Source organism: Lepisosteus oculatus, chromosome 1 (assembly GCF_040954835.1).
Source record: "Lepisosteus oculatus isolate fLepOcu1 chromosome 1, fLepOcu1.hap2, whole genome shotgun sequence".
NCBI classification, from domain to species: Eukaryota; Metazoa; Chordata; class Actinopteri; order Semionotiformes; family Lepisosteidae; genus Lepisosteus; species Lepisosteus oculatus.
The window spans coordinates 65563715-65587735 of NC_090696.1; the positions used below are offsets into that span (position 1 = coordinate 65563715).

General features: G+C 35.8%; 1 protein-coding gene across 1 annotated transcript in view; it reads left to right on the forward strand.

Annotated features, from left to right (window-relative positions):
* papss1 (3'-phosphoadenosine 5'-phosphosulfate synthase 1) overlaps nt 1-24021 on the forward strand; it is a 39080-nt gene that overhangs the window by 12511 nt on the left and 2548 nt on the right. The window contains exons 6-11 of the mRNA XM_069191419.1: nt 1078-1191; nt 2719-2830; nt 10046-10251; nt 14339-14474; nt 15012-15280; nt 19414-19643. Of these exons, the coding sequence (XP_069047520.1) occupies nt 1078-1191; nt 2719-2830; nt 10046-10251; nt 14339-14474; nt 15012-15280; nt 19414-19643 (1067 nt within the window). The remainder of the gene's footprint in view (nt 1-1077; nt 1192-2718; nt 2831-10045; nt 10252-14338; nt 14475-15011; nt 15281-19413; nt 19644-24021) is intronic.

Sequence of the window (24021 nt, forward strand, 5' to 3'; positions counted from 1 at the left end):
GACAGCATTCCCACACAAACATTAACACATCTAAACAGTAATGTCAAAATAGTGTGAATGAGAAGAATTGATTGCTTTTCATTTAGTTGATATAACACTAGTGCATGACTGCAGCCACCTAGCCCTGACTTGTGTTTGTTAATTTAATTTCAGTGCAGCATTGAGCTTGCGCTTTTTTTGATTGCAGAAAAAAAGTTCAAAGAAATTGCTATATTTATACTGTTCATTAATTATTTGAGGTTTTATTCATTAGATTGAGCAAGTAGTCACATGAAAAATGTCAACAAAACATTCCCTGTGTAACAGAAAGACAAAAGTTATAGTTATGAGTCTTAAAAAGTTAAAATGCTCCCTGGAAGAAATCTGGAATTTGTCTTTTGTGGTGCAAAACTGTACATCAGGCAGAAATCTCTTTAAAAATGTTGCTATACTTTCTCTACCGATTCCATATCCTGTTCCATTATACTTCTCTTAAACTTTACATTGTACCTTATTGTGATCACAGTTCCCTAAAGGTTCTCTTCAATTTGTTTCTCTCACTCTGTTTTGATTGTTTTAAAAGACTAGATCAGTAGTTTTTTGTAGGTGATCTGACATACTGAGTAAGAACGCAACCATTTCAGTTTTGCTGCCTATCATACACATGAAAAAAATGTTTTTACTTGTCTGTGTGCGGAAAGGTCATGTTTTCTGTAAAATCCATTTGTTTGCACACAACCTTCTGTAAACTTTAGTGCATTTGTGTTAAAAATAATAATTTCTTAATAATTCATGTATTATTATAGAGCAGCAATTTCCAGTTACATTTCCTCCTATTTTGTCATGATTTGGAATTTAGGATTTTCCATAGTATGTTAAATATTAATCAGCATTGCAGTTTTCTCATAGTTTAAATACAGTAATCAATACGAGTATAGTATCAGTGTAAAACTGTTAATTTCAGAGCTCTAAATAACTATTCTGTTGACTATTACAGTATATTAAGCATTATTTTCATATTCTATAATGCTAACACTTTATTATTTGATATTGCTAAAATGCAGTTTGTCATTTCTTTTTTTGTTTGTTTCTGCACAGGATATAGTTCCCGTGGATGCATCCTATGACGTTAAGGAGCTGTATGTGCCAGAGAATAAACTGGACTTGGCCAAGGCTGATGCAGAAACTCTGCCAGCAGTCGAGATAAACAAGGTGAGGTGTCTTGTAGTTGCTGCTTCATGTTCAAAACTTTTCAAAAATCTTGCTTGGTGGTGCAGTTACAGTAGTTTAGCTGTTTTTTTTTCCTGGACATTTCATTTGTTCTCGTACAGCTCTCCAAGAGAGATGCGCATACAGACCAGGCAGAAGCTGCTAGCAGCAACTGTCCTTGGTTTTACAGGACTCTTTAGTTATAGTTAATGACAAAGAATGATCTGTGTAAATCTTGGCTAATTAATCTAGTAAGAAATAATCTAAGTAAATAGAGGTCAGTTGGAAAGTAAACCAGAAGGATGTGTAACTCTCAAGAACTGGGAATGCACACCCTTGATTTAACAGTACCACTAGCTGTGCGATAAAAACCTTCATGTAGAATATATCTTTGCTGATGCCTTTGCTTTGAATGAGGCAGAATGGCAGTACTCCTGAGATGAGCTCTAATGACTGTTGCTGGGGTCAAGGATATTGAGTAAGAAATCTGGATCAAAAGAGACGACAGGAAAAAAAGAGCATGCTATATCATGGTAGAAGAGGACAGGAATGAGACTACAAGCCATTTGTTCTATAAGAGAGTTTCCTTCTTATAGACTTGGAATACAGAACTTGCAGGTAATTTGACTTGTGACCTTACACAAGGGACTTGTCTTAATTGTGGAAATACGTTTTTCCTCTTTGTGGTATCCACCAGGCTTTTATTTGTCTGCTAAACTTGTTTTATTTGTGTGTATATTATTATAAAGGTTTTCTGTCTGATTATGATTAATTTATCATTTTGTGCTAGAGAAACAAAGAAAACATGCTTTGTGACATTTCATTTTATATATTCAATTACTCAGAGAGCCCATCCCACCATTCATTATGTAATGAGTGCCGGTAATCGATATCCCGATTTTGCTTTTCTTGTAAATGTGAGAGAGTTAATGTATGAATCAATTTGAGAGTTAATGTATGAATCAGTTTTCTTTTACTGTATAATAAGAAATAAGCAGTATTGCCAGAATTTTAAATAGTGCTTTGCTATCCTGACCTTCCTTTTAATAATTACCCTTTGCTGCTGAATGAGTTAAAAAGCTCAGTATAGCAGTGTCTGTCTGTGATGCATTTTTTCATCTTTTAAATTGTTCTGCATTCCAACTGTATATAATATATGGTAGATGAAGCATATCCTATCATTTCAAAAGCTTTTTTTTAACCAATTTCAATACTTCTGAACTTTAATAATGCTGAAAACAACACATCTGCAGCCAGATATGGTTTTAAAATATTTGTCATTCAGCTGGAAACTAATGCAAGCACCTAGTTAGAAAACTATATGGGCTATACCAGCAAAACAGAATTTATGAAATCTTGCCGAGATATTCGGAAAGAACTTTATAAGCTGAGAGCTGGTATGACGGAAGTACTTAAGCGATTTCTGAATTTGGCTGTATTTTGTTTTCATTAAATGTGAAATCAATTTTTGTATGAAAAGTCCAGCTCTCAGTTAAGATGACTGACCTGTATTTCTAACGTTTCTAATAGGTTGACATGCAGTGGGTTCAGGTTCTGGCAGAAGGCTGGGCTACCCCTTTGAATGGCTTCATGAGAGAGCGTGAATACCTGCAGTGTCTTCATTTCGACTGTCTTTTGGATGGTAAGACTATTAGGACTTAAGATGTTTTATATTTGATATTCAAAGACTAGTTGGATTCTGCAGATTTCAATGAAGGATAAGATCAGAAATGAAGAAATCCGTAGACGATGTAGGGTGGTGGATGTGGTTGAGAAGATGCGAGAGGTTAGGTTACGGTGGTATGGACATATCATGAGGAGGGACGTTGAGGAAGTAACAAAGAGGGTAATGGAATTTGAGGTGGAAGGTAACAGAGGAAGAGGCAGGCCTAGAAAGAGATGGATAGATTGTGTGAGAAAAGATATGGAGGTATGTGAAGTGAGTGAGGAAGATGTGCTCGACAGAGACAAATGGAGAAGAGCAACCAAAGCAGCTGACCCCAGGACAGTCTGGGACTAAGGCTGTGAAAAAGAAGAAGAAGAAGATTCAAAGACTAGTTGGACTTGCTTTATGTAGAGTTTTCATATAGGCTTAAATTCAGTCTGTGAGATAAACCATCCCACAGCTTTGTTTTGGTTTGGGTTTCAAAGGCCCAGCAGAATAAACTTCCTTCCAAAATAAAGTATATGACCCCTACGTAAACATAGAATGACATATGTGTATCAAAATACTTGATTTTCCAAATGACCATTTAAAACCTAAACATAAATCTTGTCAAACCTAGACTCCAATATTTTATCAAATGACTATTATAAAATGATGAGGAAATGTTGTCTGGTTAAAACTAATACCAGTTTTAACCCTTATTCAGTTTGTCTCTTGAGATATGGCTGTCAACACAGGAGTAATCGCTGATCTATTATTGTGTTAAGACAGTGTTGTGGATATGCTGAATATCAAATTTAAAGAAAGGGTTATTTTATGTTGAGGTGCTAATGATAGTTTTGGATTAATTCTATGATTTGGGAAGTTTTGTGTTGTTGAACAATGTTTCAGGAAATGCATATATATTGATTAAATTACAAAGGAAAGATAAACTATTAATAGTTTGTGTCAGTTGACTTATTTGTGCCGATTTATACAGATTTTGTTTTTTGGAGTAATCAACATTAAAGGCCAAAGTTATGAGTCCAGAGCACTATCCATCATGTTATACTTCTTTTTCCATACCTTTTTATTAGACCTTTTTTTGTTTGTACAGAACTGTGTATGTACAGATAGATATTTTATTGATCCCGTGAGGGAAATTGCAGTGCAACAGAAGCTTAACACAGACAACACAGCCACAGTGTAACGAATGATACAAAAATAATAATACTGCAATACAATCAGTACAGTGAGGGGTGCACTAAAAGACTTACAGTCCAAAACACACAAAGAACAAACTAGAACAGAACAGTACGCAGAAAAATCATATTGCACATATGATTATAAATATAGATGTAAATATATATATAAATATAAATGTATTGCACGGGTCCCTGGCATATATTGCACAAAAAATGGTTGTAAACGGGAAAAGATAAAGAACAGATGTAGAATTACGAATATAATTGTTTTTTAGTAGGCTGTACTGTGTACTTTCACAGTCTAACTAATTTCAAACTATATGCAGTGCTTTGCAAAAGTATTCACCCTTTTTCTTTGAAGTCCCATTTTGTTGCCAAATTGAAAAACTGAAATGTTGATCAGATAAGTTTTCACCCCTTTTGCCATGTTAAACCTAAATTTGTACTGACGAGTCACATTTAATGTCCTCCTTGTGCGTGCAATAAACGTGGTCCTCATGATTTCAGAATAAGTGCATCCATCTGTGTGATGATTTGATAAGGTTTTTAAAATATTTATATAAGGAGAAGGGTATAGGGAAAAATCAACAAAAATTCTAAGAAAAATCATAACCATTCCCTCTTTTGACTTATCAGTGTAATTTTGTGCTTCAGAGATAAATGTAGGTTTGCTGTAGCAAACGGGGTAAACACCTCTGCAGTCATTATTTTAGTTATTGATTTTTCTTGCAGTTTTTTTCTGACCTTTAATTTCTTTCATCTGTAAGTTTAAGCACTGACATTTTGATTAAACATCTGTATGAAAAGTGTGTTTATGCTTTTTGTAATTTCACAAAATGGGATGTCAATTAAAGGGGCTGGAAAATGTGATTTGAAGGGTAACCTATCTCTCACTTGGCTGCTGTGAAGGATTAATGTGGAGTGTGGGCAACAAATACATTGGATAAAAAAATTGGTGCAGTGGTAGTCTGAGCATGGGCAATAGAGGGAGCCAGAGACTGAGACTTTAATACAGTGTTCTGGAGGAGAGATGGCACAATACTGGTACTAAACAAATAATTCTTATGGAAAGTGTAACAACATGCAATGAAAGAAGTAAACTAATATTTAGGGGCAGGCTGATGTTTGTTAAAACAAATATATAATTTATGATTTGAATTATTATATCCCATGTGCAGTGATGTATGAGTTTTACCAACGCTAGCCATGTTAAAATTGTACACATTTTTGGGGACATGAGCTATTAAATATCAAAGGCATAATTGTATAATTATATTTATAATAATTTCGCACTTGGAACAAGAAGTATGGCTACCGTTCATTCAAAATCTGTCAGTTCTAAAACTGTTCTGGAAGATTAGTTTTCAGATTCTGACAGATGTCTCAGCTAAAATGGATAACCTAAAAGAAAATCCAACAGTCATTTATCCAAATATTGCTAATGGGACAGCTGTTAAAACCACCTATATCTGAGGCAAAAACTGTTGTACGTTGGTGCTATATCTGGATTTAAAGCTTTAAATGCTGTGTAAAAATCAATATACATTTGTACTTTGCGGACAACTTAAAATGAATGATGAAAAACAAAAATAGTTTTTTGCTTTAAAGATAATACAAAATGCAGTCTAATTATTTAAACGAAAAGGATAATTAATGTTCACAAGTTTTTGTGTGTTTGCGAACATTTTTTGACCGATTATTCTGTGAAAATTGAAGAGCATTTGAGGTTATTTGAACCATTTCTGATATCTGCTGTGCTTAGACTAATTTTGATTAAGGACTTTTATTTCTGAAAAGTTTCTCATAAGTTTACAACACTGTAATGTTCACGTAAGTGCTCAAGAAATACATCTTAAAATATATTCAGTATTTTAAATTAAGAATACTTTGAAAGGATTGCAAGACACTATTATTATTATTAAGTGTATACACGGGTAATTGCCTTTCTGTGGCAAAAGTGCTTTCACAAAACATGAAATTATAATTAAAATCAGTTTCAGTTTCCACATTTTTTTTCACCATAAAGTTGTCTTGCTTCCAGTATGTTTTAAAGAATTGGCAGAATTTTTACCATAAATCAGTCATTGGTAATACAATATTTACATTATGCCAGCATAATGTAAGCTCATGGGAAACTGGAGTCAGTTTTTAATTTTTTTTCTGTCAGCCAAATCACTGCAAGCGTTAACTGTTTTTTTTTGTAAGCATATATCCAAAAAAATCTATTACCTGATCCACATACTAAATTCAGACATCTTCACGGTTTGGTTCAGTTTGGCTCAGCAGATATTAAATGGAAAAGAAGCTGTACCACAGGAGACTGAGGTCCTCACTGTTCAGTTGTTCCAGTAGAGAAGGCTCAAAACATTTATTAAGATACTTTGCAGCTTAATGACTTATTGCCTGACATTTGCATATGGCAAAAGACAAATGAATAATTACTTTATTACTTGTTTGGTTAAAATTATTTTACGTAATTCTATACTATAACTTTTACATTTCAGATATTGCATGTTACCTCTTGGTCAGATTATTCGCCATCATGGATTTGGGTTTCATTTCTAGGGTGGTGAAATTCAGAACTGTTTTAAGACCAAATTGGATGCTGAAGCTTCATATATAAGTAAAGTCTGTCTTATATTACGCTATTAAGGTTATTCTCATAGGCTCACAAATTTTGACTTCACAAATCTTTGAATGCTCTTTTGGCAGAAGTTGGAAACTTCTGTGAGTTTGGGTTAGTTATACTTTCGTGTACTTTTATTTCAAGTGTGTGTTAGGAATATCACAGGGGTACCTTTCTTCCTAAAGCTTAACTTTGCATTGATAAGACGATTACTCTGCCTGTCTGTTGATGGAAAACTTGAAGCATATCATTATTTAATCAAGGCTAGTCTGCTGTAATGCCTTAACCTACCAGGGTATCTTCTAAGGTACTAAACAGACTTTATTCTTTCTGGAATTCAGTATCCTGTATACAAAAAAAAGTATATCAGCATATCACTTAAATACTCTTTAAATTGCACTTGTTCCTGGTGAAATCCTGAATGGATGTAAATTATCTCCTCCTCACATATAAGGTACTGAATAGTTTGTTTCCAGTTTATGATATACTGCATGGGTATAATCCATCTCTTGACTTTTGATTTGGTGACTGGTTGTCTTATTTAAATTTAACATTTAAGTGTTAAATCGGTACATTTTAATAAATAAAAATAAAGTAGGACAGCACTTTACTGTGGCAGGGTTTTTACACATTATAATAGAAATTATTCTTGCTTAATGGCAGATACTCCAATTTTATTTATTTATTAAATAAAACTTGAACTTGTTTTATAGACCAAATATTAAATCCTTGTCAGAACCTCTTTGTTCAGCCCTTTGTTTTGTCCTTGAAAGACAAAAGTAGTCATAGAGATTTTTTCTGGTTATAAGAAAGTGGGTGTGTATGAATCCAAACATTGTTGCATGTAAAATTTTCTTTTTTCATTTGGGTTTGGCAGGCAGCTTGGGGTGCACAAAGGTTTCTTCAAGTTTTTCATCTTATGAAAAACAGCTGTCTGCAATACTTTGGTGATAGAAGATAGGAATCCCATCAGGAGCATAACATTTCAATTGGATGTAAAATCCATGGCCATGTTGTTTTAATCAAGGTGTAATGCCAAATTGAATATGCCAAAATAATGTCAGTCCTGAAAACGTAAAGGTGGCTTTGAAAAAAACATCTAAATAAAACTATTCCTATATTGTGACTGAGAGCACTGATTCTGCAGTGCAGTTTTAGAAGCAGTCAAGCAAACCTGCCTGTTATTTAAACCTGATACAGAATACGGTACTTTTCAGAAGTATTGAGACCCTTAAAAAGTTTTCAAATGTTGCTGGATTACAAGTGATACTTAAACATCTTTTTCCAATCAGTATTTTTTATTGCAAGCTCGCATGCTCAAACAGAATATTACTAAAGACAAAATTAGTTATTTGTCAGTAAATATCTAAAAGAAAGTCAAAATATATTTGCATAAATATTCAGACCCCACACATTAATAATATTTGGTAAAGCCACCTTTTTCCGCAGTAACAGCTTTTAGTCTTTTGGGGTAGGTGTCTACCAGCTTTGCACAATGGTTAGGAGTGATGTTTGCTCATTCCTTTGGGGAATTTTGAGAACAATCTTTGAGCTTCAGAATTAGATGCTAATGTATTAGTAAGGCTAAACAATACAGATATTAGAATGGTCAGGGTCATGCCAGCAGACGAATTTGATAGAGGAGTCTTTAATAGTATATTTGCATATGATCAAGAATATGGCACATCTTCATGACTAAGTATCATTAAGTGTTCTTCAGATTAACACAGAAATACAATTATACACAGATGGATGCTTCTTTCTTCTAAATGTTCCTGCACTGAACACACACTGAAGGGAGTGCTATGCATTTGTAGAAGTTGAATATGATGAAGAAAAGGTATCTTCAGAAAAAATAAAAGGATTGAACTGGAAACTGTAAAAACAGCGATTGTGTGGTGTGATGTCTGTTTTTCCTTTATCCACTTCTGTGAGAAGCAGTTGTGAAATTACCCTTAATTTGCCATGGCCCACTTATGATCTTCAGGACTGGAATTCTGGCAGCAGGCCTAGTACTTTAAACTCAGAATTTTAATCAAAACGCAACACAGTGTTTTAGAAACTACAGCGGACGTCCTGTTGACAAAGTAATATTTTTTTATTGCTGACTCAAAATGAGTAATGAGTAAGCTCCAGACGTATTCTGCAGTATTATGTTTGAGTGATATGTAATGATTTAACTAGCAAAACGTTATCTTACAGAGACAAGAAATAAGAACATTGCTCTTGGAAGTCAAAAATATTGCCTCCATCCAACATTAATGGCATTTCACAAACATGTTTGTCCTTGGTACATTGCCCAAATCTTCCCTTCTGGGAACTGTTAACAATTGTTTCCCTTTCCTTTGGTCAGATAACCTGCTTTCAATGAAAGAGGCCTTAAATGCCAATTACATTTGAATAACAATTACCCTTTTTCGTATTGAATGAGAAACATTTTGCACTAGTATTGCCTGAACATATTTACATTTCAGATTTTTTTCCATTCACCTGTTATTGTATTGAAGAGGACTACAATAACGAACAAACTGAATGAACAAGTTTCACTGAATGAAAAAGTTCTTAAAAGTCAGTTATTTCTCTTAATTATTTAATGTGGCAGTGCAGTGGCTCTGTGGCTAAGGATCTGCGCCTGTGGCTGGAAGGTTGCCGGTTTGTATCCTGCGGCCAGCAGAGGAATCGTACTCTGTTGGGCCCCTGATGAAGGCCCTGAAACTGCTCCAGGGGTGCCAAATAAATGGCTATCCCTGTGCTCTTACCCCAAGCTTCTCTACCTGTCTGTGTCTCATGGAGGGCAAGTTGGGGTATGCGAAAAAAGACAGATTCCTAATACAAGAAATTGTATATGGCCAATAAAGTGGTCTGATCTTATCTAATGTTTACAGCTGCATGACTTGTAACCTGCCTAACATGGGCATCTGTTTTGCACAAATCCCAAGTTCCACTTTTTTTGATAGCCTTCCGGTTCCTTCTGAAAGGAATAAAACTTGCTACAGTGGGACTCTAAATGAAAAAAATACTTTTGCAATCCACTGAAAATGTTTTTTTCAAAATGTGGATGTGTATTGTATTCTGAGTTAGCCCATTAATCTCCATTTTGTTTCTTCATTACATTTAATTGTCTTCTGTGATATGCACATTTAGCTTAAAGGTGATTCTTTTTTTTTTCTTGTTAAAAACCTGTGATTTCTTTTAGAAGTTACAGCATCGGTGAGCACTGTTCTTCTGAAAGCAAGACTTGGTGACACAGAGAATGTCAGGCAACATCTGATCCACGTCTGCTCAGGGCCCATTCAGAGACTGTGTAATCTTGTGTAAAATTGATGATGCCTTGTTTGACCCGAAGTTTGAGCCCTGCCTTTTTTTTTTTTTGCTCCGCAGGTGGCGTGATTAACCTGTCGGTGCCGATAGTGCTGCCGGTGCTGACCGAGGACAAAGAGAGGCTGGACGGCTGCACCGCCTTTGCGCTGGTCTACGGAGGCCGCAGGGTGGCCATTCTCCGAAACCCGGAGTTCTTCGAGCACAGGAAAGAGGAGCGTTGTGCCAGACAGTGGGGAACGACCTGCAAGGAGCACCCATATATCAAGGTTACAGCTGAAACTCTTTAAAAGTCTGCCTGATAAATTGTGCTTTCCCTGTATTGATTTGAAGAAGGTTTGAACCGCTTATGGGCACCAGCTGGACGAAAGCCTCATTTTTATCTTTACAGAGAAATTATAATCTCTTTATCGCGGCCCTCCTTATTTCACAGATGTTTTTTATTAAGGTGCCCACCCCAAAATAGAACCTTTGGCGCTCATTACCTTTTTGGCTGAGCTTTTGCTGCTCTATCAGTTTTCAATCCAGTAACCTCCCCCACCCCCAATAAAAATCCTTACTTTCTCTCTCCTGTTTTTTGCTATCGGATACAGGCGGAGCGTTTTCATTACACTGAATTACTCAAGTCACTGTTAGATTAGTTTTAATGTAATTGTCCCAAGACTCAATGCCAGAAACATTAGATACGCAATAGGATCTGAGTTCTATGGATTCGTCTTGAGTCCAGATTTTAAACACGGTTCAATCCATTTGTTGACATGACTGTCGTGCTGGCATGAATGGGGATATAAAGGGAGTCATGACGTAAATGGCTTCAGATTGTCCTTTGACAGCACATTACGAGTGAGAAAAATATTTAATTACAGAATGGTGTTTTGGAATTGTGTATTGAATTATACTTTACCCTTAAACAATTAAATGTATTCCATTCTTTATACATTTTTGGAAAGGCTTACAAGTGTAATAGTAATTTGCTATAGGACATATTAACAGCAGAAAAACTGATTATATAACTGAATTGATACCTGTATTTCTTCATATAAAAGCTTATAATTTTTTTTCTGATGTCAGATGGGCTCATTTATTGTAGCCACAACAAATAAATGTTTAGGCAGTCCTTCACAGAGATGTAGAGTATTATCTATCTTTTGTCTCTTAAATGACTTTCCTTATGACTTTCCATTTTTAACTTCTCAAGAATGTTGGCAAGTTGATGAACGTCAGATTCAACGGACTCTTGGAAATCTGCCCAAGCTGGTTTTGACCTACTGAAAAAAGTAACAAGTAATAAGTAAGCTGACTAACTTATGGTGTATGGCGGGGGTTTTTAGAAACTTAAGTTAGGTGACAGCAGATGCATTCATCCATCCCTTTAAGTATATTTTAGTGCTTAGGTAATTAGTTTTGTAAGAACATTAGAAAGACCATTTAAACCATCTTGCTAATTTGGTTTCAGTTATATTTAGCAACGAATTGATCCGAAAATCTGTTCCAGAAGTTTCTTAAAAGAAGCCAAGGTATTGGCTTTAACAACAAGATTCAAGATTGACAGTTGCATCTTATTTTCATTTTTTACAGCTGGGGAAGAAGTGCTAGCCTCATACACAGGGATCAGCCATACAACAGTTTCATATCTAGTAAATTCCAGCAGGTAGGAAGAACAGAATTTTTAGGTGATGAGTCCAGGTCATCATATGTGTTAACTGTGCATAATCAAGGAAGATCAGGGAATATCTTTCCATGCCTCTTGTCTGGTCAGATGCTCTTTGATTCCATCAAGTGAACCCGCATAAACCGAAACAAGGTGGATGTGACCTACTTTAGCTAATTGAGAATTCAAAGCAATGCGTAGTTTCTCTGCTGCACAGGCCGAGAGTCACATTGATGTAAGTGTCAGTCACATCTGGCCTCCAGATAGCATTTGGCATTTTTTCCATTGAGATGTTAACTGCACAAATGGCTCAGTTTGATAAGTTGTTTTAGATTCCCCCAACATTAGTGATTTATCAAAATGCGTTCAGTAGAAAAATTGACATTGTGTGCAGCTGAGCAGAAAATGCTATTTGAAACTGTTGAATTGTTTTGTTAAAAAAACTGAAACGGATTTAAAGCTATGAAGAATGCCATCAAAGCACTGGCATAAGTAACATAAAATAGTCTATGGGCACTGGAGCGAAGGCTGTTTGGTTCAAATCCCAGGTTGGTCACTGCTGTTGTACCGTTGAGCAAGGTGCTTCTTTCCAAATACCTTGCTGTCGTCTGAGAATTTATTATCGATTGACTTACCTAGTTAAATAAAGGGACTCAGTACAGTGTACTACTAGTAGACAGTGGTCAACTGGGACTGTTAACACTTCACTTTGAATTGGTGCATCTTTTTTCATGTGTAATGCTCACAATCTTGTGAAGTGGTCAAATTTCCCTGTTTTTTTTTTTTTACTGTTCTCATCTTTTTCTGCTTTTATTAAGGTAGAAATGCAGCTCGATCAAATGAGCGATTGTTTTTGGGGAAGGATTGGTTTTAGTCCAGTAAGCAGAATTTGCCAAAACGGAGAGAGTCTCCTTTATAGCGTGTTATCTAGAGTCTAGAGCCTGTTATGTATTATGTAGTAATCTGATTTTCCCTGTTACCGGTCCTCCGGTGCAGTGGGTGGCATTAAAACTGTGGTGTCAGAAAAATTAAAGAAAGTCTGATACCTGAACGTTATGCCACATGAATTTGTAAATTTGGAAGTCATGCACTTAAATCTTCTACATATGTAGACCTCTTAAATGCTGTTCTGGGTGATTCAAAGACCAAAGATACAATCAATTTCCTTTTTAATCTGTTCCAAATCTTTGCAGACTGTTTATCTTGATACTTCATAACATACGACTATTAATCAAATTTGTGTCTGATCCATTGCCAGTACTGGACAAGTTGGATTTCTGAATAATCAAAAACACAATTAATACCATACCATTCAAACTCATTTTTACGTTTTAATAGTAATGCACCTTGGTCATTAAAGCGAAGCCTGTTGATCCATTAGATCTGAATTAATTATCTCTCTTGGTTAATTTCTCTTTATGATTTCTGATTAATATAAATTTCAAATAACTGGATGTCAGCATACTTTATACTTTTGAGATTTTAAAGACCTCAATCAAGTCGTCTTACAGTGGATGACAGACCAGACTAAAGCTGTTGTTCTTTCAGTCTTTCATTATAACTGCACCAGAAAACTTATTTGTATTCCTCCTGATAAAGGTATCAGTGTCCCAGTAATGTTGTATTGACCAGGAATAAAAATTTGTAAATAGTGTATTAGTCCAATAAGCTCTATTACTTATACTTTGGCAGTCTTTTTATTAATTGAATTTGCTGACAATTGTAGGATTACTTTGTGCTTTATCAGTAATTATGTGTTTCATATATGTGTTTGGGGACAAGCAGAGGTTTATAGTCTTTTGATGCAGAGAAAGGGGCAGGAGGAGGTGAAAAGAGGGCTCTTCTTTCACCATCCCTTTGCCTTGATTTCTGCACTTTTCTTTAACATAAGAAAAGTTAAAAATGAGACATCAGTTCTGCCCATCTAGCCCATTTGGTAATTGATCCAATGATTTCATCAAGCTGTTTATTTAAGAAAGCCAGAGTATGAACAGCATAGCGGAGTAGTTTGGTCCACACTGCCACAACTGAATAAATCCTGGATTGACTTTGTCAGTGCCCTTGAGGATTCTGAATACCTGTCAGATCTCTTTGTAATCTTCCTCTTGTGTGGAATTAATCATTATTTGTTCCTTTGCAGCTGTTGCAGCTACTCATTTTAAACTCATATATGAGTTTTTGATTACATAGCCCCTAATGTGGTAATAAAGATTGGCCCAAGACTGGTGAAAATAAAAACATGTTGTAAATAACACAATCATTTATAGAATACTTGGCATTATACATTTATACGGTACATCTGATTGATAACTATCAGCTAGTATCCTTGAATACTTAATTGAAATTTGTTTACCAACTGTTGTTGGTTTCCACATTAACTGATAAATTGGCAAATGGTAATTGGGGGGTGGTTATTGAACAGCTGTGCATTGCATTATTCACCTCTAGCATGCAAGGTCTGTCTTTTAATAAAAACAAATCCACATAAAACAGGTCTCCTTCAAGACTAAAGACCTCTAAAGTGATAAAAGCATTTTTTTCTGGAAACTGCTCTATTGTATCTTATGCAGTTTTACATTCAGCTACACAGTAAGGGGTAGAAGCCATCTGATGTCTTATTGCCTCAGTCATAACTGTTTTATCACACATTGTGTAAGAGCTTGAAAAAGTACTGAGAGTCATCTGGTTGTGTTTGTCTATTCCAGATGGTGATGGAGAGTGGAGACTGGCTGGTTGGTGGTGATCTTCAGGTTCTGGATCGCATCTACTGGAATGATGGGCTGGATCAGTATCGACTTACCCCTGCTGAGTTAAAGCAGAAATTCAAAGAGATGAATGCTGGTACAGCACATGTATTCCTTTCAGAAGCCCTTCTTTAGTTTTTCCACAAACATTTTAAACAGGTTAATTGTTGACATTTGTGAAGATGAGTGTATTGTTCACATGAACAAAAAGCACGTAATGTGAACCTGTATCACAGTTAATGCAATTGACAAATGTAGAACTGAATTCTAATAGCATTGCATTAGTTGACTAGTAGTTTTCTATTTTACTAGGATTCAGAAGTTTGAGAGATATAAAACTAAGCAATTGTAAGCATCAATGTTGCTCTGAGCTTGGGTGTGAAAGGTGATATTAAAGCTCAACAAACACAAAATGCATGGTTCTGGTGTCTACAATAGGCAGTAGCAATGTACATATATGCACAGGATTGTCAGGTGATGTGAATGTCTTTAGATTATCTGTTTGTAATAAGACTTTTCACCTTTATTTCCGAAATACATAAGACTTGCATAAGACTTTTTTGAGCCTCCGCACTAGACAATCACTGCTCTGCCTGCCCCTTTCTTCTCAGATGAGTCTTTTATATCTCCCTAGATGCAGTATTTGCATTCCAGCTGCGTAATCCTGTGCACAACGGCCATGCTTTGCTCATGCAAGACACCCACAAGCGCCTGATTGAGCGTGGTTACGGAAGACCTGTCCTTCTGCTTCATCCCCTGGGTGGCTGGACCAAAGATGACGATGTTCCTCTGGCCTGGAGAATGAAGCAGCATGCAGCCGTGCTAGAGGAAGGTGTGCTGAATCCCGACTCTACTATTGTGGCTATTTTCCCGTCTCCCATGATGTATGCTGGTCCAACAGAGGTAAGCATTGCCTGCTAAGGATGTGTAATCAACACCAGACGGCTTCCTTTACATATTGTAGACATGTAACCTTTATGAATGGGTTTAGCTTAACATATTTTCTTTTTCAGTTCTCCAATTTCAACGTCAATTTCAAATTTCTAAAAAATGAGATGCAGAAGAATGTTCACATTGTTAATATTGAATAATATTTCTTATTGTATCTACGCACAAACTGAAAAACACAGTTGGTTCTGAATGCTGTTGTGTAAAAATTGTTTTCTTTCCAGTTACCATAGCAATAAAACATTTAAGATAAGGACTTTTAAATACAAATATCTTTGGAGTATGGTGCAGGAAACATGGGGGATGTTTGGCGGCTTCTGCCAGCCTTTTTTCAGTAAACAGGCAAGTGCAGTGAAAATACCATAACAGGAGAATATTTGCACGTGTATGGTTGTAGTTTTCTGTCATTGTTGGAAACCTCTTAAATAAAACCACTACATGCAGCATGGGAAATGTTTTCATCTGTATCCTCCCAAAAAAACAACAGCAACAAAAAATGAAAAACCAACAGATCATGTCTTTGATTTTTTTTTCCACTTTAACATTTCCAATGACATAAGCCATGGTGATTGCCAATAAAGAATTGCAGCCGGTTTAAAGTAAAAACACAATTGTCCTTTAATCATTAACTAGAGGTCATTTGGAAATCATTGGTACCAGATTTGTTTCTGTTGGACAAATGCTTTACAGAAAAACAAGCCATTAGCTGCTATGATTATAAGCAGGAAGTGAAGACAGTCTGTGCATCTGAAGATAGAAGGCCCATCTGCTAAGGAACAGCTGAAACTGTGTGTCAGTACCTCTTTATTCACTAGAAAAGGAACTTCACTGAATAACTTTGAAGCCAACCATCAATAACGATATTACCTTGTCTGCCAATCAACCCCATCATCCAGTTTAGGAACCAATGTTCTGTAGTGTTTAACCTCCAGGGCTAAGAATGACTGCTTCAAATAAATCAGACCAGTACAGTATTTGTAAGATCATTCATTATTCCCTCAATAATCTCTTAATGGTTTCCATTGTATGGTTCATTATTGATTCCCTGCAGGGAAAACTAAGCTTACATTTTCAAGTTAGACTCAGTGCCAGACTAATAAAGAAAAAAGGGAATGTTATTGTGTCCTCCAGGTTTTTAATAACTTGTGGTACAAATCTTGGCTTCAAGCAGTCTGAATCCATGGATAATCAGTAAACATACACTACAGGTAACAAAATATGGAAGAAAAAAAAATTATTTACAAAAGAAACTTTAAAAATAAAAGAAATATTACTATATATTGTTTATGGATTTGCATTTTTTAGCTGATCTTGCTGTGCAGCTGTTTTCTAAAAGAGAGCTAATACAGAATTCCTAGGTTGGCTTAGCAGTATTGTACTGCTGCTTTTGACTTTAAAATAATGTTTGTATTTCAAATTCATCATGTTTATTGCACTGCTACCGCTTGATGTTGGAATGTCTTCAGATCTTTTATATGTTTTGATTAAGATACAAATACCTGCTATGGATCCCCAGAATATTACTGACAAATAAGTTAACTCTTTAACTTCTTAAAGTTTTCTGTGCTTATGAAATGGCATTATTAATTATTTAATATCATTTCACATGCAAAAGAACAGTGACCAGTGTAATGAACAGTGACCTCAGCTGTAGGTCCTGTATTGCTATTGTATTATTACCATTAGATAGATAGACACTTTATTGATCCTGTGAGGGAAATTGCAGTGCAACAGCAGCTTAACACAGACAACACAGCCACAGTGTAACGAATTATATAATAATAGTACAATACATACAATACAATACAAGAGTTACTCACAGTCCGGACACAGAAAGAACAAACTAGAACAGAACAGTACACAGAAAAATCGTATCACACATATAATATAGATATAGATGTAAATATAGATATAAATGTATTGCACAGGTCCAATATATTAAATTATATTATATACAATTATATTAAAATTATATTATATACAATTATATTAAAACGTATAAAGTGGGAGCAGTGTATTTGTCATAATCCCAATTGAAAGTATTGCCTCCATACTTGAAACAGTTCTGTACCAGAAGGAGACATTTTATTATGTGTTCAAATTTAAGGATCATTGCCTTTTCTGTCTATTGTACTGTCTGTACATATTCTGTCTGTGTACCTTTACAATTAATTTGTATCCTTGATGAACTGTAATTAGAAGTTAATTTAACAAAGAAAATGGCAGATGTACATTTTCTATATTTAAAGTTTAAAAAGCTGAATATGACTAATATAATTTTGAGAAACTGTAATTGTAGAAATCTTGTTACTGATTTATTTTGTACTAATTTCACAAACTTTATTTCTAGAATAATATATAGGTTTATAGAAAAGCTTCATAAGAAATCCCAGATTGTACAGACAAAATACTAATGAGGATTTTCATGGTGAATCAACAAAAATGAAAATGTTTGCATTTACTGTGTAAAAAAACATGCATGCAGGCAAGATAATGTTACTGTACTTTGTAGGATGTGTGTACACAAATGGCACCTCGTCATTAAGGGTTAATTTTTTCTTTTGATTTTCAGGAAGGGTAAAACTTTTGTTTTCCAAAAGCTATAGTCGTAAGGTTTCTGTGATCTTGTTTGTTTGTGGCACCATACAGCAATTCATGGAAAAACATCCCTCTGTTTTGTACACGAAGGAAGTCTTCTCATTAAAAAGGAACTATGGAGCCAGACTGCACACAAATCTTATGTTCTTACAGCCATAAAACGTAACCAACTTTCCAAGCAGACTAATAAATAAAAACATTGGTTTCTCCTTTTTTGAAAAGGATCTGCCCTAGCAGAGGAAGTTTAGAGGGCCTAAAGTGTTCTCAGATTTTTATTTGTCAACTGGAACATCCTTACAGTTTTTTTTCTGTCAGCCAGCAATGCTGTAAAAATGGCACCATGTAAAATTGATGGCAGCTTTTTTAGTTGATCCAGTTGTTCGGTGAAACTAGTCACTGCCTGTTTACCAAACATTTTTTGTGGACATTGTGGTGATAAGTGAACATAATGTACTGTAACAGCACCTCACCTCACCCTTATTTCTCAGGTATATCTGTACTAAACATTGAAGGACACGTGTTCCACAGTTGTGACACATTCACAAAATTATCAGGAAACGGCAGTCTTTTTAAAGTAGGTGCCCTGACTTTTAATTCATTATTCTGAATAACATTTGTAGTCAAAAGGGATGTTAAATGGAGTATACTGTGAAAGTCAGAGTCTTGGAGTATATTGCCACCACTGGCATGAATATAAACTATCTGTTGTACATGCAGAAACTGCCTTGTGGGGTTGTTTCCTATTTCTTTTTTTAGAGGTTGGACAAGTATCTGCCTGTTCACTGGTCTCTGAGCCATAGATGTCATAATAAGCTTTCACACATGTTTAGAAGGACTCAGGTTATTCACTCATATGGCTTATCCATCACAGTTACAAGAGGAGCATGAGGACATTCATTGTCCCGGTGGAAGAACATCTTGATGAAGCACCATGCTGTCAGGTTGCCATCAATCATTCCAAGAGGTGTTCTGTAGTTACTAGACACTCCTGCACACATTAACAGAGTTGGCTCTCCCCAGAACTCAGCTGGCCTTCTGTACATAATTCTTTGTTTTGCTCATTGTACTGCACTTACTTTTATCCATCAGGATGCTCTACACAAAACCATATTTTAAACTAAAGGGTGCATGGCTCCACCTCTGTTTTTTAAGATAATGATGGCATTCCAAGACTAAGCAAGGCATATTCCCCCATTTGCAGCATTTTATAATTCAGCGAAATTAGATTTTTTTTAGAATGGGATGAATACTTTTGCATGGCACTGTACATTAATACATAGTGATGTTTCATTTGACCCTCAGTGTATTTCATTGTTTGGCAGCTGTGTGGGCAATAAAAGTTTTTATATCTAGTTTGCGTTACTTCTCACTTTACATGTCTTTGATCCGCAGGGTGTCAGTCACTTGGCGCCTCTGGAGTCACACAATCCTGTCTTTCCCTGTTTGAGGCTCCGTGTGTATTGCTGATGGGATGGCCTGATGTTTTGCAGGTGCAGTGGCATTGCAGAGCCCGTATGGTTGCCGGGGCCAACTTCTATATAGTGGGTCGTGACCCTGCCGGGATGCCCCACCCCGAGACTGGAAAGGACCTGTATGAGCCAACACATGGAGCGAAGGTGCTGACGATGGCCCCAGGTCTCATCACATTGGAAATCGTACCTTTCAAGGTTGCTGCTTATAATAAAGTCAAAAAGAGCATGGATTTCTACGACCCCAAAAAGTAAGTGCTTTAAGATAAAACAGATCGCAATTATTGTGTTTCTCTTTTTCAGTTCCTTAGTACAAATGCCCCATGAGGTAATAGCCCATTACTTTAGGAGTTTGCTTACTCCCAAACCAAATGGGCTGGATGGACTGAATGGTCTCCTTTACTTTGTAGCTTTTTTGTTATACAAATACTTTTTGACTTGGTTTTAAAGTAAGATTTGCAGGAGTTTTGATCATTTGTATTATTTTCTTATTTGAAAGACCATTAGTTCCCAGCATTTGTCGTGTCCCCCTTTGGCTCTTGTCTGCCAACCACCTCATGTCTTAATTTCAAAGACCCAAAGACAAAGTGGCTTTCAGTAATGTGATTTTATTAAAAACAATGGTAAGTCTTAATTCAGTTTGAAAGTAGTCAATTTACATACTGATTCTAAAGTCCAATGGCATACAAAGCAAAGACGTATTAGATTAGTTTTATACCTTAACAACATAAGAAAGGTGTCATGCAGTTTGACCACCTGCACTGTTTGTTACTTTATAGCTAAATGATCCGAGGATCTCATTCAGTCATTCATTGGCATCAGCTTGAACAACATGGTTGGATAGATTGTTCCGTACTCTAATAACCCTTTGCGAAAGACTCTTCCAGTTGGATTTAAATATACTTTCAAAGAGTTTCCGCTTGTGTGTTCTGGTTCGTCTCATATAGTTTATTCTGATTAATTCCACTGGGTTGACTTTGTCAGTACCTTTTAGGATTTTGAATACTTGGACATCTGTTCAGGAATAAAAAGGTTGGTTCCTTCAGCCTGTTTTGTAGGATATTCCTTTAAGACCTGGAAAGTGTAAGGTTGCTCTTTTCTGTACCGATTTTAAAGCAGCAATATACTGTGTATAATGTGGGGATTAGACTTGTCCACAGTATTCTCAGTGAAGACTTAACGAGTGCATTATACCATTTTAAGATACACCCCTAGACTACAATGCTGTGCTTTTAACAGTATATGGTAACATTTTCTTTTCTTTTTTTATTGTTTCTCCATATTTTCTAGAGAAGATTACCTTTTCTCTGTTTATATTCCTATTAAGGTATTTTCTGCAAGTATACCAAGTATATCAGAAGCTAGATCATTACTGTAAATTAGGAAGAGCAGTGATCCTAGTATAGCTCCCTAATTACAACACCTCAATTTGAGTATTCACCCGTTATATGTAGTCTGTTCTCTATAAAACAGTCTCGGTGCTCTGTGTGCCCATTACTGTTGTTGCTTGTTCAAAGGACTCTTAGGTAAATTAAGCAAGACCTGCTATTTATAAATCCATTGTTACTAACAGCTGCAATCGTACTTCCATGTAGGTGATGAACTCATTTAGTTCTGGTTGTTCCTTTGCCTTACATGTAATTAAAGTTAGATTCATTGGTTTATAATAACTTGGTTCAGTTCCTTTTTATGGATAGGCAGTATATTAGCACTTCTCCAGTCACCCCTGTGTTGAGTGACTATTGAAAATGTTATCAATGGGACGTAAATAACATAATTTGTTCCCTTAAGTACATTTGGTAGGATACCATTGGTCCCTCCTATGTCCTGAAACACTTCTTCCTTTTTTATTTTAGCTGTATTTAATAAACTCTGGCCTGAGGCATGTTGTTGACTTCTTTCTTAGTGATCTGCTGAGTGAAATACCTATGTACTCAATAAGCTATGTCCCTTTTATTTTCTACAAGTCTCCCCTAATTGTCCCAGGTACGTTTTATATGTCTTGCATTTTCTGTATGTTAACTGAGCTATTTCAAGTAAACATGAATTTCTCTTTGGTTATCATTCCGTTAAGAGTTTGACTTAGAGGCTTTTAATGGTGAATGGAAACTCCTACAAAGTTTAAGCCAGTTATTTCTCCCGTGTCCTTTAAGCCATTCGATTTTCCATCACCCTGACTACTGCTAATGGATTATGAGAGCAGTGTCACAGAAGAGAGGATGGTAAATTACACCACAGATACCACAAGTGGAAGAAATTTATTCAGCAAACGTTTAGGCGGTTTCTATAGTGCGCCCGAACTTTTAGAGCAAGAGACCCCAGTGTTTTTTAATTTTTCTTTAGCTGTGTGTAACTATATCCCAACATAAGCAGAAAGTTTTCTGTGCTGTTTCTTTTTATATACATTTGTAAAGTTCTGTGGCTTTCTGTCAGCTTTGATGTTTGAAGAAATCAAAACGAAACTGTTATTAATTACACACTTGTAAGGACATCGTAGACTTTCTGACTAATGAGTATCATGCAGCCCTGCAATGTTTCGTTAATTAGGAAGAACACCATCATATATTCGAAGAGTTAAATTGCCAAATTTGGCATGAATTATGGTGACACAGAGAAGACAGTCTCTGAAAAGCCTGATTCCAGGACCACCCGGCTTTTTTTGTGTAATAAATGATGTGCTTCAGTAGCTGTATAACTCTAATGTTGGCAGACTATAAAATCCTATTAATATGAAGTTCTGGGTAGGATGAACTTCCTGACCCTGTCTAGTATATTTAAGTTTAATTTCCACACCCACTCAAGCAAGACCTTAGGTTTTCTCCTTAATGCCAGTTGAGATTTTCTTAAATGATTTTACCCCGTACAGTATACAGCTGTTGTGCGATTTTGTTTATTTCGTTGACTTTTTTCTTACTTTTTTCAGAATCTCTTTTCCTGTAGTTGTACTAAGTTGTCTGATTTTTGGTTGTCTCAAAAAAGGAAAAGAGTGGACACAGGTATTTTGTGCAGTACATTTTAAGGAAAGTGTCATTTATTCTAATTTTTTTTAAATGAGTGCTCAGGTCAGTTAAGCATTTGAGTGTTCACATTTGACATTATGGATTAAAAATCCTCTATTTCTTTTTAAAAATATTACCCATTAACACTAGACATTAAACCTTCATTCCCCTCTTTGGAGTTCACAGCTGACTAGCAGTAGGTAATGTGTATAACATCTTATCTTAATACTTCACAGCAACTACAGGTGTTACTTTAACACTAACTCTAATCATGAAAATGAATAAATCAAGTAGTTTCAGGCTGTAAACATTCTCATGCTTATGCTAAGGTTGCTTAGAGTACTTTTCTTCTTCTGTTTCTTCTGCCTCTTAGAGTTCTTCAAGCAGTTTTAGTGAAATGTTACCATGCAAATTTTCTAAATGTCCTAGGCAAAGACCTGTTGTGTTGCTAATGTCTTTCAATTGCAACTTACACAATATGCAAGGGCACTTGTCTTCCATTACAGTATGTGTATTGCTCCAAAGATACATAGTGTAAATGAATGTTGCATGAGCTGTGTTCTTCCTTGCTCACTGAAGACATGAATCATTTTTATGAAAATTTAGGTGCACCCAGTAAAGGCACTTTTAACAAGGTTGGATTGTCTAAGTGTATGTTCAGAAACAACTTTGTATTTGACAGCATGCTTAGAAGTGGACCTGGCACTACAGTTGAATCTTTTCACAAATGTAGATATTTTCTTCCAGTTTGAAGACTTAGGTTGGTAAGAGCAAAGGCAAATTGAATTTCAAAGACTTCAGTTGGCGCCTTCCAAAATTTATGGCAGCCCGTCTGCTTTCAGTTGTTCTTCTGCAGATTGCTGGGCTGTACCAAATTTAAAACGAATATGTGTGCTAAGACTAATTGCCAGCAATCCTCCAAAAAGACTTTGTTGAAGTGTAATGGCACAAATCAGTGCAAGCTGTTTCTGATTTGACCACATATTAAGTTTTCTCTATGGAATATGGTTTCTACATTTTGGTTTCCCCCTTAATAAAATGAACGAGAGCAATGTACTGTAGTAGCCTGGTTCACCAGTTTTATTTTTGTATTTGTGTATTTGGTGTCTGTTGCTGCAATTCAGCTGACCTCTCTGTACAACAATATGGTATTGATTCTCTTCAGACTACTGACCTGTATCATTCTTCGAGGATACAGTGTTTTTCCCAATAACTTTTCATTATATGATTTAAATCCTTCATGTTGGAATATTAACTATTATGTGTTTCACGCTTAAGTGAACAAAGAGCAAAAGCATTTTGCTGTAGGTACTGGCTCGATTGATACAGGGCCATCTGAAATTGCATCCATTAGTCAGAGCTCATTCTGGATTTGACAGTGCCAATTAGATTTGACTTCTAAAAAGATTTTTTTGAATTCCTTAAGAATTTTCTTTTACAGTACCTCTTGTACATAAAGTGGTTAACATCCTGCTTTTCATCTATGGTCACTTGAACTTGGGGTGTTCAGTACACGAGAGGTGAACGACAGATGAAATGAATTAGGAAATGTTTCGTACATCATGCACAGCTGAAATCATTTGCCATCTGTCACCCAAATCTGCATTGCAGATTTGGGGTTTGCAGAGAG